Below are 17556 nucleotides of genomic sequence, written 5' to 3' on the forward strand. Positions count from 1 at the left end.
TATTATCACACCAGCAACAACGTGCTTAAACTGATGAAGGACCAGCTAATTATTCATTAAAAATTTGGTGGCGCAGCAGTTAAAAATGACCCGACGTGTATTAAAGGCGGAACTTTTAAACTGAGGCAATGTGCGCTCCACGGACCAAATAGTGGTTACCCCTAGTGTTACTACCCGCAGTTTCTTGTGTTACAAAATTGATCAGAGATGATGCACACATTTGTCAAGTACAGTTAACCCAAGTTAAATGCAGTGTTTAGGATTAATTGCACGTATTTTCAGGGAGGTTTGAACTTTTTTATAGTAATCATGGGAGTGCAGGGACTGTGGAGGCTGCTGGAGAGCACAGGGAAACCCATCAACCCTGAGACACTGGAGGGAAAGGTCCTTGCTGTAGGTATCCAAGCTATTGTCTGTCCATCTGTCTGTCTAATATGTCTCACTATCCATCCAACTCTCCCTTTCCTCCATCCTTCTGTCAGATGTATGGGTGTGACTGTTCAGTATAAACCTTAACCAGACCCCCTCCAGATATCAGTATATGGCTAAACCAGGCAGTGAAGGGGGTGAGGGACCGTGAAGGCAACAGTGTCCACAACGCCCACCTCCTCACTCTCTTCCACCGCATCTGTAAGCTGCTGTTTTTCCGCATCAGGCCAGTCTTTGTGTTTGATGGGGACGCACCGCTGCTGAAGAAGCAGACTCTGGTAGGTGTAGTGGTTATCGAGGAGCCACATAAACTCTTCTAGATACAGTAAACAGATTTCTACCAAATGGATGTGATTGACAGCTTTTCTGTGGCATTTTCCTCACAGATTCTGAGGAGGCAGAGGAAGGAGGAGCTGAGCCGAGAGTCCAAACAGACCAATGAGAAACTCCTCAAGACATTCCTGAAGAGACAAGCTATCAAAGCTGCACTGGGAGACCACAGGTGAGGGACAGGTGGAGGGTAACATCAGCCTCCACAGACAACTAAAGTCTCTGGAAGCCATTTAAATCCACACAATGGCTCTAGAAACAAATCCTGCCAGTGATTTTCCTCCTCTTTATTTGTCCTACACCTCTACTTTCATACTGACAACTCTCTCACTGGTTGGGTCTGAAGTAACCCTTTTTGTTTTTTTCTTTCTCTGCCACAGTGAGGATCATCTGCCCAGCCTCTCCAGTGTGAGGAGAGATGAGGTGGACGATATGTACGTCCTACCGGCCCTGCCACCTGCAGAGGAGAAGGACAAAAGCAGGTCAGAGGTTCGGGAAGGGTTATTTTAATGCATTAGTCATGGTGGATGAAATTTCAAGTATTCATTCAGAATTTTCTACAGTCTACACCACAGGGTTTGGAAGAAGGCTGGGAAGTTTCTCAGCTTTGTATGTGTTAGATAAGCAGGTTCATGTCCACTGTAAAGAGAGAAGGTTTTGTAGTCATTGGATAAAATCATCTGAAGCACTCCAGAAAGGCTAAACAATAACTATAACACATTAAATAGGTTTAAACATTTCAAAAACAGCCAAATAGAAAGAATCACCTTTCCTCCTAATAATCAGAGTGATTTCTTGTCTGTCATCAAAAAGACATCTGTTTCATTTTTTCTTGTAATACAAATTTGTAAAATAAAAATTATATGAGCACTAAAATCAGAAAGTGTGTCTCTTTTAGGATCCAGTTTAGTTTGTACAGTCTTCTCTGCTTTTCACATGTAATCCTACAATTTCTTCTGTCCCAGCAGTTCGGAAGAGTCGGAGGAGAAGTTTGACAGTTATCACATGTATCAGGTAAAATGAGCACATTCACTGTGGCACCAAATAGATAATAAGAAATTGAAATGTGTTCAAGTTGAGCAATACATCCATGTATTGATGTTGTGGTAAAAATACCAAAAAAAAGACTTAATTTGGTATTTTGGACATCGTAATACTTCCATACAGCTTAGATTATGTTTGACCCTTGTCTTAAAAGTGTTTTACAGAGAAGTAATACTGAATCTGAAGTTATTAAACTGCTTTTGCCGAGTTAAACTAACAAGGAAGGCCTCAGTTTGGACATAATGTGTCCTCCACAAAAGGATTTTTTCTTTAACTGATTGATGCTTGAGGTCAGATTGCTCACTTTGTCTCAGGGGGAAATGTGTGAAGACCCCAACTCTATGGACATCAACTCAGAGGAGTTCGCCAACTTACCTCCTGAAATGAAACATGAGATACTCAAAGACATGAAAGAGTTTTCCAAAAGACGCCGGACCATGATCCACAAACCTCCAGAGGTACCTTTCACTCTCATTCACGCAGCTATCCTGTCCTCCTTTCAACATTGACTCCCTTTCATTTGTTCTTAGTGTTCAGGAGACTTTTCCCAGTACCAGCTGGCCGGTCTGCTGCAGAGGAACCAGCTGAACCAACGTCTGGTGAGTGTGGAGAAAGAGATGAACCAGCGGAGCGCTGGCTGCGCCCCACAGCTCTACGAGCAGGACGGGGACCAGCAGAGCCACAACATAGAGTCACACCGACTGGTTTCAGAAGACAATTCCCACTATATCCTTATTAAAGGTGAGACAGCAACTAAAAATCAGTTCATAAACAATCATTAGTTGCAGCCCTGTATTTACACAGTGAAAGCATCAACTGTAATTATTGACTGTGATAGATCACCAATCTTAGTCATCTTTTAAGTCTGCAAGTAGATTGGAGTGCAGTATTGAAATATATATAAAAATTGTTCCTTGTTGTAAAGTGAAGGTTGCATGCTTTGCAGGTGGTAATTATTATCATTTATTACTCAAATGTAACAATCTAAAACTACCGCTCCTATTTTGCTACTCAGGCTCCAAAAAAAGTGAGAAAGCCCCGGAGAGTCAACCCGCAGCAGCACCCTGGTCTGGAAGCTCCCTGTCAGGCAGTAAGAGGCGGGGAGTGGACAAACCTAAGCCCCTGTGGCGTCCTGTTTGTGAGGAAGAAGAGGACATGTGGGACTCCTCTTCAGATGAATCTAAACCCTTTGTATCTAAACCGTCCATTTCCACTCAGGGAGACACATCACCCCCCTCGCCTCGCACACTCACAGCTATCCAAGCTGCGATGAACGACAGCTCAGACGAGGAGAAGGTTGACCAGGAGGAGAAGGATGGCGGTGTGTCTCCACGTACTCTGCTGGCCATCCAAAAAGCTCTGGCTGAGGAAGAGGAGGATGCAGCAGAGCATAGGACTCTTATCAGTAGCTCACCCACCAAGCCACAAGTGCATATTCGTCACCCTGTCCAACAAGTGGTCATCAGCAGCTCAGAGGAAGAGACCGAACCCGATATTCTACCAAATGCTAATTCTTTATCCAATATAAAATCCTATTTTAAGGAGAACCCAACAGACCAAAGTTTACATGTCAAAGATAATTTGTTAGTAAGTAGTTCTGAAGATGAGATGGAGGAAGTTATTGGAGAGAGAAGTAAATCACTTCGCTTTGTGGTGCCACATCAACCTCACAGAGGATCAGAAAGACAAAAAGAGGTACAGATGACGTCAGAAGAGGAAACGAAGAAAGAAAAGTTGATAGAGAAATTAGACAAGCCTTTCAAAAAGACTGAAACTCATCCTTTAATACCAGCGCAAAGAGGAAACGAGTCCATTGCTCTACAGGAGCAAAAGGGAGATGATGTGAAGCCGGAAAGCAGAGAGGAGAGCGAGTCAGAAGGTAATAGTAATTTAAAATCAGACTTTCTGATAATTTCTTTAACAAGAAGATATTAACAAAAAATTTGACAATTTCACAGAGAGCTTCATCGAGGTATCAGAAGAAGAACTTCAAGAGGAGGATTCAGATGAGGTCAGTGACGATGGGATCAAGCAGGAAGAAAAAACAGAGGAAAGTTTGACCGAGGCTCCAAGTGGTGTGACTGCTGCTTCGAATTTAGAGGAGGAAGAGGACAGCAAAGGGCATGATGAAGATGAGCTAAAGGAGGAAGCAGAGGCAGAAACCAGCTCAGCTCCAGTAATCAATGAGTTTGAACACGTTGATCTGGTGAGTATTTTTGTCATTATTGTTAATAATGCTTAATAATATGCTTATAATGACCATTTGAAGAGTTCATAAGAGGAAACTGTTGCATTACTGAACTTCAGTAATGTCTATATTCCCCCCAAAAGTCTATTGGTGGTTAATAAATGTCACCCAAAAGATCAATACATGAGGTGTGCATTTCGCTGTTTCTGACCTATGAAAAGCCACTCAATTTTTGGAAAATAAGTATTTAAAAAAAGGATTTCCCCCAAATTAAGAGAAAACTTACAGATAGTTTTGGTTTTGTTTGCCTCAGGTTTTGATATATTCTCTGATATTTCTCTCTCTACTTAAGTTCAACATTGGGGATGAAGGGAATTCTGTTTGTGGCGTTGACAGCATTTTAAAATAACATTTAAAACTTTGAAGAGCAGCATCTCTTTCTAGTAACAGTACCCACAAATTTGTTTTTTTTCTTACTTGGGTGTAAACAGGACCTGGCTGAAAATGGTAATGTTACCTATGTATAGTGAACAGTAAAAACAGGTAGAAAGGCATGTTTTAAACCTCTCACATATTTATTGTAATATTAGAGCTAAAATAAGCCCTACAGATACAGAAGCTACCTCACATTTAAAAAACCAAACAAAAACAAGACTCCACTGTGCAGATGTTTTGAATTACATGTCTGAACTGGCCAGCTGTGCTTTAGGTGGAGCTGTTCAGCAGTGTGTGTGTGGTGTGTGTGGTGTGTGTGGTGTGTGTGGTGTGTGTGGTGTGTGTGGTGTGTGTGTGGTGTGTGTGTGACGTGCAGCTAATGCAGTGGTCGTGTGTGTATTGTGCTGCAGGCTGAGCTGGAGGCTCTGGAGAGCTCTCTGCAGGTGGAGCAGAGCAACCTGAGGGAGCAGAGACAGCAGCAGGAGAGGATGGCGAACACAGTCACGGGACAGATGTACCTGGAGAGCCAGGTGACGATTTTAAAATCACATCAACACATATGAACCACACAATCCCCACCCCCAACACACACACACACACACAATGTCAATGAACATGAAAAAAAACTCATGCATACACTGAGACTGAGATGTGACGACCAGAAGCAGGTGTGTGACAAACTCTCGGGTATAAATTTCTCTGTAGTGCCTGTGCCAAACATTCCCAGTGCTATGACACGCAGTCGTTGTTATATTTTACTGCAAGTGTGCGTCTGCCAACTGACTCGCAGTCTTTAATGTCACAAGCTGTCAACATTTTATTCCTCATAAAATGTCCAACATGCCTGATGGTTTTTACACACCGGGCTGTTTGATAATGAGCTGTTAAGAGCGAAGGTATTTCTACTATGACTGCACATGACATGCACGAAATCCCTCAGAGTCTGTCGATGAAATATGACATGTTATTTTAAATAATTAAAACAAATGTATTTAAAGTCCTGACAAATGGTCTCGGTTGCATTAAGACACCAGAACACAGTGAGGGTAAAGCATATTGTGGGGTTGTTTGTGATTCCAGGAGCTGCTGCGGCTGTTTGGCGTGCCGTTCCTGGTGGCTCCGATGGAGGCAGAGGCTCAGTGTGCGGCACTCGACCGAGCGGACCAGACTAACGGGACCATCACAGACGACTCGGATGTGTGGCTGTTTGGAGGGCGACACGTCTACAAGAACTTCTTCAGCCAGAACAAATATGTCACACATTTCCAGTTGAGCGACCTGCAGAACCAACTAGGTCTGCGGCTGCCGTTGTGTGCGTGCCTGCGTGCATTAATATTTCATCCTGAAGAAGAATATAAAGAAATGTTGTTATTATTAATTACCTCTTTTCCTCTTTATTATCAGTCTCTGTTAACTTTGAGCAATACATCTAAGTTCTATTATTTTGTTTGTTAAATTGTTATTAGTTTCTAAATATCTTTAGCATTTGAAGGAATTTATAATGATTAGTCAGGTCCTTGTATCAGATCTCTCAAACCAAGTATAGCCTCTATTCATTTTCAAACCATAGATAAAAATCACAATCATGATGCTGTTTCATGGGACCTTGAATATTTGTCTTTCTCAAATTTGCAGGTGTTCTGGCTTACTGTATTTGTTTCTATGCATGAAAGGAGTCTTTTCATGTGCAGCTGCTTACTTGCATACAGTATTGATTCAGTTTCATTCTTGCTGCCAAAGTCTATTTTTTGTCACACATAAATGGGAATAAATAGAAGGTGTTGACATTGTGCTAGGAAGACGTATCACAGCACTTATTTGATATTTATATTTCACATATCAGGCACATGTGCTTGTGTTGGTGATGACTGACGAGCTGTCAACAAACTGACCAAACAGAGTTACACAAGGTTTTACCTCTTTCCCTTCCCTCCTCTTCTTTTTCTGATCTCCGTCTTCCCTTTTTCTGGTTCAGGTTTGGACAGAAGCAAACTGATAAATCTGGCTTACCTGCTTGGAAGTGACTACACAGAGGGCGTGCCAGGGGTCGGATATGTCACTGGTATGGAGATACTGAACGAGTTCCCTGGATTAGGATTGGAGCCATTAACACAATTTAGGTGTGTGTGTGTTTTAAAGTTAGTGGATTTTTAAAGTCTGGAAATCTTTCATTACAGTTTCACCATTTACTCTCCAGGTATTTCTCTACTGTGACTACCAAAATGTTTAAACACAAATTTCAAAAGTGAAAAAATAATATTTAGCTATATCTTCCCTCTAGTCAATGGTGGTTGGAGGCTCAAGAGAAAAAGCGCTTGGTAGCTAACCCTCGGTACACAAAAGTTAAGAAGAAACTGAGGGATCTAAAACTGCAGCCCGGGTTCCCCAACCCTGTGGTGGCCCAGGCTTACCTACAACCTGCTGTCGACCAGTCGGAGGGCTCGTTCAGCTGGGGACGTCCACAACTCGACATGCTCAAAGAATATCCTTTCTCTCCGTGTCTGTATGTGTGTGCTCATGTTCGTGAATGTGTAACTTTTCATTTTCCTTAATCAGTCTTTCACATACTGTCAGAGTCGTTTTGGCTGGAGCAGTCGGAAAACTGAGGAGACTCTTCAGCCTATGATGAAGCAGCTCAACACCCAGCAGGTAACTGAGAGAGAGAGTCTCATATTTGTAATATGAAGGAAAACAGACTGAAATAGGATTACAAAGTGGTGTGATGCTGATCTTTACTATATTTACAATAACCAGTTAGCTGTACACCAACCTCAGTCAGTAATATGTTAACACTGCTGCAGTTGAGAGTGTGAAAACTTGCAGTAGTCAGCTCAAAGCAACAGATAATTAGTTGAGATAGAAGTAGATGCGCGGCTGAAATTGTTACCTCATGTCAGCTAAAAATGATAATGCTAAATAAAGAGTTAAAATCGATCGCTAAAAGCACAGAGACACAGTTGAAATTGTCAGCTAAAAGAATGAATGAATAATTGGTATAGCTTGCTAAAAGTAATGAATTAAATGTTTAAATACTTAGCTAAATGGCTGAGCTGTTGAAATACTGGTAGTTATCTACACATAATGAATTAACAGTTGAAAATCGTAGTAGTACAGATAAAACACTTGAGCAAGGTATCCTAGACATTGACAACTCAATTCCATGAGTAATATGATATAAATAAATAAAAATATAATATTTACATCCAGTTAATAATCTATTCATGAAAACATATTTGGAAGATGACAAAGTTGATAACTACTGCTGTAGGTACAGGTGGCTGGATTTTCAGTCCAGTGTCCAGTTTGTGCGCTTAGTGTCCCCATCTCTTATTGTTCTACGTCAGTCTTACACTCTATCACGGTTTTGGTTTAGACTCAGCTGCGGATCGACTCATTCTTCCGCATGGAGCAACAGGAAAAGCAGGCGATCCGAAGCCAGCGTCTCCGCCGTGCAGTCACCTGCATGAAGAGAAAGGACAGAGAAGAGGAAGAGGAGGACATCGAAGAGGAGGAGGAAATGGCTTCACCATCTAAATCTAAGAAAGGAAAGTCAGCCGGCCAGAGTCAGAGGAAAGGAGTAAAAGGAGGCCAGAGGGAAGAGGATAGGCCAGTGGCAGGAGGAGGGTTTCTGGGGTCGGAGGTAGTGGCTGAAACTCCTCTTACACATGTGAAGTATGTGAGCCCTTCCAGCCAGGAGGCCCCCTCATTAAAGGCTGCTGTCCCTCAATCTACTAAGGCTGTCCCAACGAGGGAGATGCAGAGCAGCGGCAGCAGCTCTGGTGAGGACAGTGATGGCACTGGTGTAGTTGCCATGGTTACAGCTCGATCTGTGTTCGATGGCAGCCGACGAGGACGTGGCGCTAAAAGCACAAGAGGGAGAGGAAAAGGAAAGGGAAAGAAGCTATGAGGGGAAAATTAACTCCATACTTAACATTAACATAAATAGTTCCAGCGATTGTAAAATTAAAGGATGGGTTCACAAAAAACAGTCAGGTGCCAGAATGAACACTGAAATAAGACATTTTTATATTTATTGGTAAATATTCATGTGTAAATGAATCATAAACTCATTAGCAGTTATGAACTGAGCTTTTTAATGATGTGATTGAAAATATGTATATTTGCTTAAAGGTATGTGTGTGGAAAAAATGACAATGTATTATAATACATTTTTGGTACTTTCTTTTCTGCATCAGGAGAAAAAGTTATTGTTCTGTTTTTCTTCATCCTACAGTTAAATGTTTGAGCTTCACTGTGCGGAGTTTGACACTGGAAAGCTGTTTTCAAATGTAAATGCTGAAAATGGAAAGTTTCCCCTTGCTCATTAAAAAACATATTTTTAGGGTGCAGGTGGGCCTATGAGCAGTTTCTGTGACATCACAACTGGTTTGGAAGCCAATCCTGGTCCATATTGAATCTGCACACTGTGATGAGAAAATTTGAAGCCTCCAGTGGACAAACACTGAAAATGGCCTTTACATTGAATTAGCGGTCATCCTGTGTCCAAGCTATTCTAAGGATTTTCAAGTGATAATTGTGTTTTTTGTGTGTGGAAAGACCAGATCAGACACATTATTGTCCCAAACAGAGTATATAGCTTAATACATGTGTAGTTTGGAGGGGATCTTTAAGTAATTAGCACTTATGATGTGTTGACAGTGAGACTCAGACAGGTGCAGGTCGCCATACATCCCTTACATTTGTTTTAGGCTGTATTTAGTAGCTCCTCTTCCTGGAGCACTCAGAAACATAGACACAGGAAAAACCGTTAATGTAAATTTTTTACACTCAGTTTTTTTTGAACTTGTTGGTTAAAGCGGCTATTTTTGTCTTCCTTTCTGTCATTACTAAACACACATTCCTTCTCCTCTTTACTCCTTAGCTCTAGCTCAGCAGTTTCATTGGGCAGCTGCTGCTGTCAGTCATTTTAGGGCATTAGAGGGGGCTCTTAGCATGCCCGCAGAGAGCTAGAAATGTAGGGGGGAGCTGAAGGCCAGGTGGGGTGTTCGGACAAGAAGTTCGGAATCATTGTAAAATTGCTTGTATAGACGTGTGTAACTTAAAACCGCAAAAGGTGACATAGAGACCTGGATCCAGACCGACCCAAATCCAAAGGATTTTATTGAACCCACCAGCCAAGAAAAGCAGTTTCCTTCCTGCTTGGACCCTGAACTCCTTCAGATATGGAGACTCAGCGGTCTGAGGTCATGGAAGACTCCAAGACTAAAGAGGAAGGTGAGAATTTGGAGTACAGACATCAAACTGCAGTTTTCTGTGGTAGTTGCATGGTGGAAGTGCTGTTTGTTTTTTGGAAACAAGGTCATAATTTTTATGTTTTTTATTGTTCATTGTGGAGACGCTTGTAACCTCTGTCTTAAATAAATCAGATGTTTGGCTCATGACAGCTTGTAGACGTGGTTGTACTGAAATATTTATAACTGCATCTGAGTGTTAATGACAAATGTAACAGCTTTATTTATACAAACTGCAGCCAGGTGCATTCACACACACATAAAGGTTATAAATTGAAGTAATCCTATTGTAGCTCTGTGGGCTCCCCTGACCGTTAGTAACCATCAGCACTGACACATAGCTGGAACCTGATACACTGGCATGATATCACACAAACAAATACAGCAGGATCAGAGTGCCATTGTAAATTTGATTCAAATGTTATCTGTAATGTGATATGAAAGAAAAGACAGTGACTCAGCTGTTTGATTTAAGGCTGGAATATTTCAATGGTGGACATTAGAAAATACCTAAAAATAGACTGAACAGGATATGTGCTTGACAACACAAACTATGGCCTCAAAAATGGAAAAATACATCATTAAGAAAAGTAGTATTTTTGTATTATATATATTTACACTTTTATGTGGTTGTAAAGAACTTTTTCACAGCAGAAACGTAAGTTTTCATAGCAGGAAAAGCACAGCTGGAACTAATACCATTGACAACAGATCAATTCCATTAACAGTAAAAGATGACCGCATGAACAATATGACTTAATAAATCCGTGCATCTGCTTTAACAAGTCACAAGTCTTTAATCTTGTGTTATTCTACGTAGTCTAAATTCTGCATTTACCTAACTCTGGTTTTATTAAAATTCTGTATAAATATGTTATATTATGTAACCATGATTTTTCTCTTCTGTGGATATCTAAGCAGGTGTTGCTGCAGATGCAGAGCTTGCCAAAACAATAATGGATCGGCGTTTCTACCCCTCTCTCCTCGGCCCAGAGCCCTGGGAAGGATACATCTTTTCTGACCTGAAGATCCGCATCAAAGAGTCCACAGACCTCTACGGAGCTGTGCTCTGGCCTTCAGTGTGTAAATATATATTTACAACACTCTAGTTTTTAGTTTTTTTCTTTTACTAGCCCTTCTCTATTAATTATGTTAACCATGTCCCTTCAGCCCATAAGTAATTCATCACTAATAGGATGAGCCCTGTCAGTGAATTGTGATCTTATATCTCTCCCAACAGGCTATGGTGTTGTGTCATTTCCTGGAGACCAACCGCGACGAGTACAACCTGAAAGAAAAAAATGTGATTGAACTTGGTGCAGGAACTGGGCTTGTCACCATCGTGTCCAGTCTTTTAGGTATGAACAGAACAATCCAGTGTTTAGCTGTGGTAGTTTGATATTCTCTGGATTCATCTTGTTTTGCATGTATTTTGCATGTAAGTCCCTTTAACTCTCAGCTACACTGTCTTTCTCCAGGCGCTAAGGTGACCTCCACTGACCTACCAGATGTGTTGGGGAACCTCCAGTTCAATGTTATGAGCAACACCAAGGACAGATGCAAGTACACCCCTGTGGTAGGTTTTTTATAGTTATATTCCACAAGACTGGTGTTCACTAAAAGAAAAAATGCAACCACGGCACTGCTGACAAAACAGACATAGGCAATGTATGCTGCTATTTGGTGTCTTTTTTCTTCTTTTTCTTTTTTTTTTGCTTGATGGTATAATTGGGTTAAGGACCAAATGTGGAATTTGTGGAAATGGGCAGTGTTTAGTATTTAGTGGCATCTAGCAGAGCCAACTTGGCAGGGATGGAATATAATACTCATAAGTATGTTTGAATTACTGTATAATCACCTTGCTAAACAGACCTATCTCCATCTTAAGTTCTCCTACACTCTTGGGGGGGCAGGGGGAGAGGGAGGTGTACTTAGTTTGTTGAAATCTGCAACCTCACTGCTAGATGCTACAAAATTATACACACTGCACCTGTAAATGAATTTTTACAACAAAAACTGACAATTCAACATCAGCTATCAGTTTTAAGGTTGTAATTTTGCAAACATACAGGAAGAAATCTTCTAGTACATGAGACATTTATTAATTAGGTGTGAACTTCAATTGAAAATAATTGTACTTAACACCTGAGATCAATTATATAAAACAGCATAATTGTGATGAAAGGGTAAGAATATGATGATGCAACATTAATTAACCCAAAACCATCTCTGCTCCAGGTTACAGACCTCATCTGGGGCCAGGACGTGGAGCAGCGTTTTCCTCGTGCTACACATTGTTTTGATTACATCCTGGCAGCTGACGTGGTGTACTCCCACCCTTATCTGGAGGAGCTGATGGACACTTTTGACCATCTGTGCCAGAAAAACACACAGATCCTGTGGGCCATGCGTTTCCGCCTTGACCCAGAGAACAGCTTTGTTGATCGCTTCCGGGAGCGCTTCCACCTGGAGGAGCTGTACAACCTCCCCAGTCTCAGTATCAAACTTTACCGAGCCTGGAGGAAGGACAAGAGGACCAAGGACCAGGGCGAGGGAGAGGCTGCTGCCTGAACTGTTACCACTTGGGACATTTTTTTTGTTCTGCGTTTTGTGATTGTGCCTGTGAAAACTGAACTCACTGATTCATTCAAATTTGTGAATTGTCTTAGTGAACCTAAAGCGACTCTTCACTTAAATACTCCATGAAGTTTTCATGTGATTCATGTGATTATAGTTTGATACCTCAGTGGTCTCTTGCCGAGTATATCTCAAAATGTGCATCTGCTGTATTTATCTTGATCTTTAATAAACTATCCTGATACATCATAAGGCATTCACCCTAACCATGATGAAAGATGACACCAATGCTCCTAATGTAGTTTTTATTTTTTTCAGGTCACATTAGTCAAGAACCATATCTAAAAGGTCACATTCAGGGATTTTCTTTTAATTGACTGTCCTTCATCATGTTCTCACACATAAGCTCTTGGCTGATGATCATGTTTTGTTGCAGGTCAGATGGAAACAGAAATGGAAAACTGGGCAAACATGACTGTGGATCTTTCCAACAGGTTTCTGATGAGCCCCTAGTTCTTATTTAGGAGCTCTGTTGCTCTGTGACAGTTTGAACAGGTTTAACCAGCATGCATTTGGCACAGAATGATTCATCTGAGAACCATGAATTACTAAAATGTGAAACTGGTAACTTGACAATTCTGACAAATTAGAGCTGAGTCATGAGGTATCCATAACATGCTGCAGATACAAAATACAAACCAGCAGGATTTAGGTTTCATTCATCAAATGATTTTGATTTTGTTTTTTATTTAAGAGAAGGATTTCACCAGCAAGTAATATTTCATCATGTTCAGGAATATGTATTTTGATCCTTTAGGAGGTGAAATTGAATATCAAATCTTACCATATTAGTGTATGCAGCCTCAGTAACATACGTCACACACAGATATATCATTTTTTGGAAGCTAATCAGTTAACTTGTTTATCTTGGAAAGAGTAAGTGTGAGTCATCAGCTATTAATGTGACCTCTTTAATCTGATATCTAATTTATGATTCCAAATCCCCTGACATGGTCACACTCATTTTCTGTTTTGTCTTTTCGCCCAAGACAAACAAATAGTCAGCATGTGAAACCTGTATGCAGCTTTGTACAGATATGTTACGTTTGTCAATCTTTCAATAACCTGTCACTTAGGCACAGAGTGAAGACTCCTTCCTATCCAAATAAGGCTGCTGCACATCAACAAGAAATATATCAAAGTGGAGCAGGGCAATGACCAAACCACTTAAGCACACTGGGGTCCTGGATGGATTTCAATTTTTGGGATGCCAGTGGATTTGAAATTGATGATACCTGAAACTGGGAAGTGATACTTCATGGTCAAACACTGTTAAAATGTAACTAAGGGAGAGGTCTGTTTGAGGTTTAAGTGACAGGAGCTCCCTAATTTTCTCAGGGGTTAATACTTCTGGTTGCATGCCAGCCTGATCCTGTTACTTCCCATCTCTGGTGAAGCAACTGAAGCAGTGAAAGTGAGCAAGCAAGCACAAACATGGGCACGTTCCAAACATCAGGCGTCATTTTTAAATAGACTTTTGGCATGTTGAGGCATTCTTTCATCATCAATTATCTCTGTTGGTGTTCTATTTCAAGTACTGTAGGAGAAGTGACAGTCAAATGAGGAGATAGCCTTTTATGTTTAAACATTTCGATGACCACACACACACACACACACACACACACACACACACACACACACACACAACACACACACACACACACACACACACACACACACACACACACACACACACACACACATTAAGGGCTATCTGCCAGGATGCTTTCAAGCCAAACAAACATCAAATTCTAGGTGTCTCTGTGACTATTTGTAGGGTACCAAGTAACACTGAGGTTGCAGAATGTAATATATTAACTGACCTCAGTCCAGATTCATCGTTTCAGATAGAAATCACTAAGTAAGCCGCTCTTTACAGTTTTTAATATTCCTTCCTATCATGTCCAGAGTACATGTAGAGTTACATGGAGGTTTCCAGAAAGTTACACTGAAAGCAAAGATCCTCGGCTGCTGATATCATGACATTCCTGTCATTCTCTCTTTCTTCCTCTCTCATCAACTCATCTTTACTGTTCTTTTCTCTCTCTCTGTGTGTGTGTGTGTGTGTGTGTGTGTGTGTGTGTGTGTGTGTGTGTGTGTGTGTGTGTGTGTGTGTGTGTGTGTGTGTGTGTGTGTGTGTGTGTGTGTGTGTTTGTATCTGCTCTGCTCTTGGATTTTGCCTGTTTATTTCTCCTGTGCTAAAAATACCCTCATGCCCTTGTGATGAAGCTGGGTGTGTTCAGAAAGATGCTGAGTGTCTTTAACCTCGAAGTCAGATTTCTCCAAATGCACTCTACGTCTGAGATCTTTCTGTCTGTAGGAAAATAAATCTGCAAAAGGTAGGTTAAAAGTTACAGGTGGGGAGCCTCAACATGAGGTTTGCACGATATTTGCAAAGCTGTGTGGGAAGTAGATGCAGAGGAAATCTTTGAATTTGGATAGTATTGTATGTTTGTGGTACCTGCTTATGCACTCATTTTTGATCAAGAAATAATTGTATAACTACACGCCAGATTAGACTCATAGAGAAAGGTTTAAGACATAATAACTAACACTTTCTAATTAGGGACAATCAAAATTATTAGAATTTCTGATTAAAGTAAGATAAAGATTCAAAAAGTAAAAGAAAAGTTTGACTGAAAAAAAACTGCTACATTTTTTATTCACTTCCACTGTTTTTACAAACATGTCATGAACATGTCAACAGGATTTTAAATGGCTACTATGACCACATACTTGGTGGAGGAGACTAATTATATGAGATGCAGAGAGGAGAAGGAAGAGGAGGAAGAGGAAAAGGAGGAAGAGGAGGAGGAGGAGGAGAATGAAGAATATGAGCAGGACAACAAGGTGGAAAAAGGTAAATTCTATCATGATAGGTTACATGTTGCTTCAGACTACAAAGATCTAAGTGTCTCACTTTTGTGCTGTTTAGATGATTCATGCAGCGAGGAATCTTCCGTCCAGAAGCAGAAAAAACCAGCCTGGGCTCCGTGTTTCTTCATCAGGGAAGATAAAGAGGTGTACTATTATGTTGGGCAGAAGATCATAATTCAAGAAGGTCTTGACTCCTATGGAGGCATGATATGGCCAGCTGTAAGTAACACTGTTATAGAGAGAAGCCTTATCTCTATTTATTTGCCATAATATTACATACTGTGTGCACTGTTAAAATCTTTATTTTGTAGGATGGCTGTATTTACTGACGCAATGCAGCATCAACAATACTTTGATTGCAAGACATCTGATTATTCCCTATGTCACCGAAAAAGTGAGACTTTATGACCATAATCATTTTTTTGGAATCATATAATCTGTAGACAAAATCTACTGAAGGAAAAACACACCATAAAATAACCATAGTTTTTCTCCTTGGGCTTAGCAGCAGCACTGTACTCTGTGCTTTGGTGTCATGTTTTGAAATTTCAGGACTCTGATGGCAACAGAGCAGGAATAAATATCAGGGGGCCCACACTTAGGTCACTGTGCATGTATTAGTATGTGTATGTATGTGTTAGAAAATTCTTCATTACTAGTTTGTGGTAACCTGGTTAAGCATTACTTTATTTAGGTAAATGCATCATATAAACAAAAGATAAATTGAAATAATAAATGCTTTTAACTTTATTTTGACTTGGTAAATATAAGGGTAATAATGCAGGTATCACATTAAGCTTAAATTGTTTAAGTTTAAATTGTTACTTAGTAATGCTTACAGTATTAGCAATTGATCAAATTAGCACAAACAATAGTGAACTAGTGAAACAAGTTGAACCTCGAACTCTGGGGCAGTTGCCTGCTTTGACTGGTTGATTATCCAGCCTCGGACAGGAAAAGGTGATTGATTTGGGGTCATTCTCTTACTTTCACCCACTGGCATCATCTACTTAAGTCCTCAGGCTCTGACTTTCATTGTAAAGGGGTCTGTGTGCAAACTGGCTGGAAGAGCACAATGTTAACCCCATTTTAAGGTGGATTTTCCCTTCAAGAGGGTGTATTGTACTGATTGCTAGCAGCTCTATAAGGCTGTGCTAATAATACTAACATGCTAATATTTTATGTTCTGTTATCATATTCAGTAGTGTTGTTTAGTGTGTTAGCATTTTGCCAATTAGCAGTAAACACAAAGTGCAGGTTTGCAGGTATTCGGTCAAACATGAACTTTTCTGACAAATACAAATTTTGACCTGCTGATGGTGCCAGATGTAAAGTCGGGGGATCATCTAAATCAGTAGGACACATCCTCTGGGGACCATCTATGTCTGTACAAAATTTCATGTAAATCCATCCATGGTTGAGATACTGTATGGATGAAAGTGGTGCACCAACCAAATATCAACATCCGCCTCTTATCAGTGCTAAAAACGTTATAACATCAAGATACCAGTCACTAAAGGTCACATTGTTGGGTATTAATACTGATTGTAAAAATCATCTTGATGGCCCCCAGGCTTTGTCTCTCTGTCACCACCTGGACACTCATCGTGAGCAGTTGAATCTTGTGGACAAAACTGTCCTGGAGATCGGGGCAGGAACTGGCCTTGTGTCTGTTGTGGCCGCTCTCCTTGGTGAGGAAGATGGATTAAACTATTCTCAGACACATGTATTTGAGAGCATACTTCAGATGTGATGTTTTTATTTTCTTCCCCAGGGGCCTGGGTGACAGCCACAGACCTTCCAGAGGTCCTAGACAATATGAGATTCAACCTGTCCAGGAACACCAGGGGCCACTGCAGATACACACCCCAGCAAGCAGTTCTGTCCTGGGGCTACAACCTGGAGCGCACCTACCCTACATCTGTCTACCGGTATGACTATGTGCTGGCGGCTGATGTGGTCTACCATCACGACTTCCTAGATGAGCTTCTGGTCACCATGAAGCATTTCTGCATACCAGGAACGACCCTGATCTGGGCCAATAAAATCAGATATGAGGCTGATCTGGAGTTCGTAGAGAACTTTAAAAAGGCCTTTCACACAACCCTTCTGGTTGAAGATGGAGAGATGAAGATCTTCATGGCGAGATCTAAAGAGGAAGAGTGATAAGGTGATGTGGGGCTGGAAGCAGTCATCTGATGAGATAATGGTCCTTGAAGATGAAAATGATGAAGACGAGAAGGATCAATCTGAGAGGGTTGATTCAAGTTGTAGCTCCACAATCAGTGATGAAGTCTTTAAAGATGAGTCTTAATCCTCATCGGTGGAAACACATGAATCAACCTAAAAGTATCTCATAGAGTT

The 17556-nt window shown here is 40.9% G+C and overlaps 3 protein-coding genes across 3 annotated transcripts; all 3 read left to right on the forward strand.

Moving 5' to 3' along the window:
* Positions 1 to 198: 198 nt before the first annotated feature.
* ercc5 (excision repair cross-complementation group 5) lies at positions 199 to 8815 on the forward strand. The gene is made up of 15 exons (XM_062423778.1): positions 199 to 397; positions 532 to 707; positions 816 to 931; positions 1140 to 1241; positions 1728 to 1773; positions 2118 to 2261; positions 2334 to 2544; positions 2819 to 3682; positions 3762 to 4009; positions 4837 to 4956; positions 5507 to 5720; positions 6402 to 6546; positions 6708 to 6908; positions 6991 to 7075; positions 7800 to 8815. The coding sequence occupies exons 1-15, from the start codon at positions 310 to 312 to the stop codon at positions 8331 to 8333; spliced, it is 3294 nt and encodes a 1097-aa protein (XP_062279762.1). The 5' UTR covers positions 199 to 309; the 3' UTR covers positions 8334 to 8815.
* Positions 8816 to 9264: 449 nt separating this feature from the next.
* Positions 9265 to 12539, forward strand: mettl21e (methyltransferase like 21e). The gene is made up of 5 exons (XM_062423816.1): positions 9265 to 9661; positions 10600 to 10757; positions 10919 to 11036; positions 11157 to 11254; positions 11917 to 12539. The coding sequence occupies exons 1-5, from the start codon at positions 9610 to 9612 to the stop codon at positions 12247 to 12249; spliced, it is 759 nt and encodes a 252-aa protein (XP_062279800.1). The 5' UTR covers positions 9265 to 9609; the 3' UTR covers positions 12250 to 12539.
* Positions 12540 to 13053: 514 nt separating this feature from the next.
* LOC133992111 (protein-lysine methyltransferase METTL21C-like) lies at positions 13054 to 17358 on the forward strand. The gene is made up of 4 exons (XM_062430837.1): positions 13054 to 13075; positions 15251 to 15411; positions 16766 to 16883; positions 16967 to 17358. The coding sequence occupies exons 1-4, from the start codon at positions 13054 to 13056 to the stop codon at positions 17356 to 17358; spliced, it is 693 nt and encodes a 230-aa protein (XP_062286821.1).
* The last annotated feature ends 198 nt before the right edge of the window (positions 17359 to 17556 follow it).

The sequence above is a fragment of the Scomber scombrus genome, chromosome 1 (assembly GCF_963691925.1).
Source record: "Scomber scombrus chromosome 1, fScoSco1.1, whole genome shotgun sequence".
Lineage (NCBI taxonomy): Eukaryota > Metazoa > Chordata > Actinopteri > Scombriformes > Scombridae > Scomber > Scomber scombrus.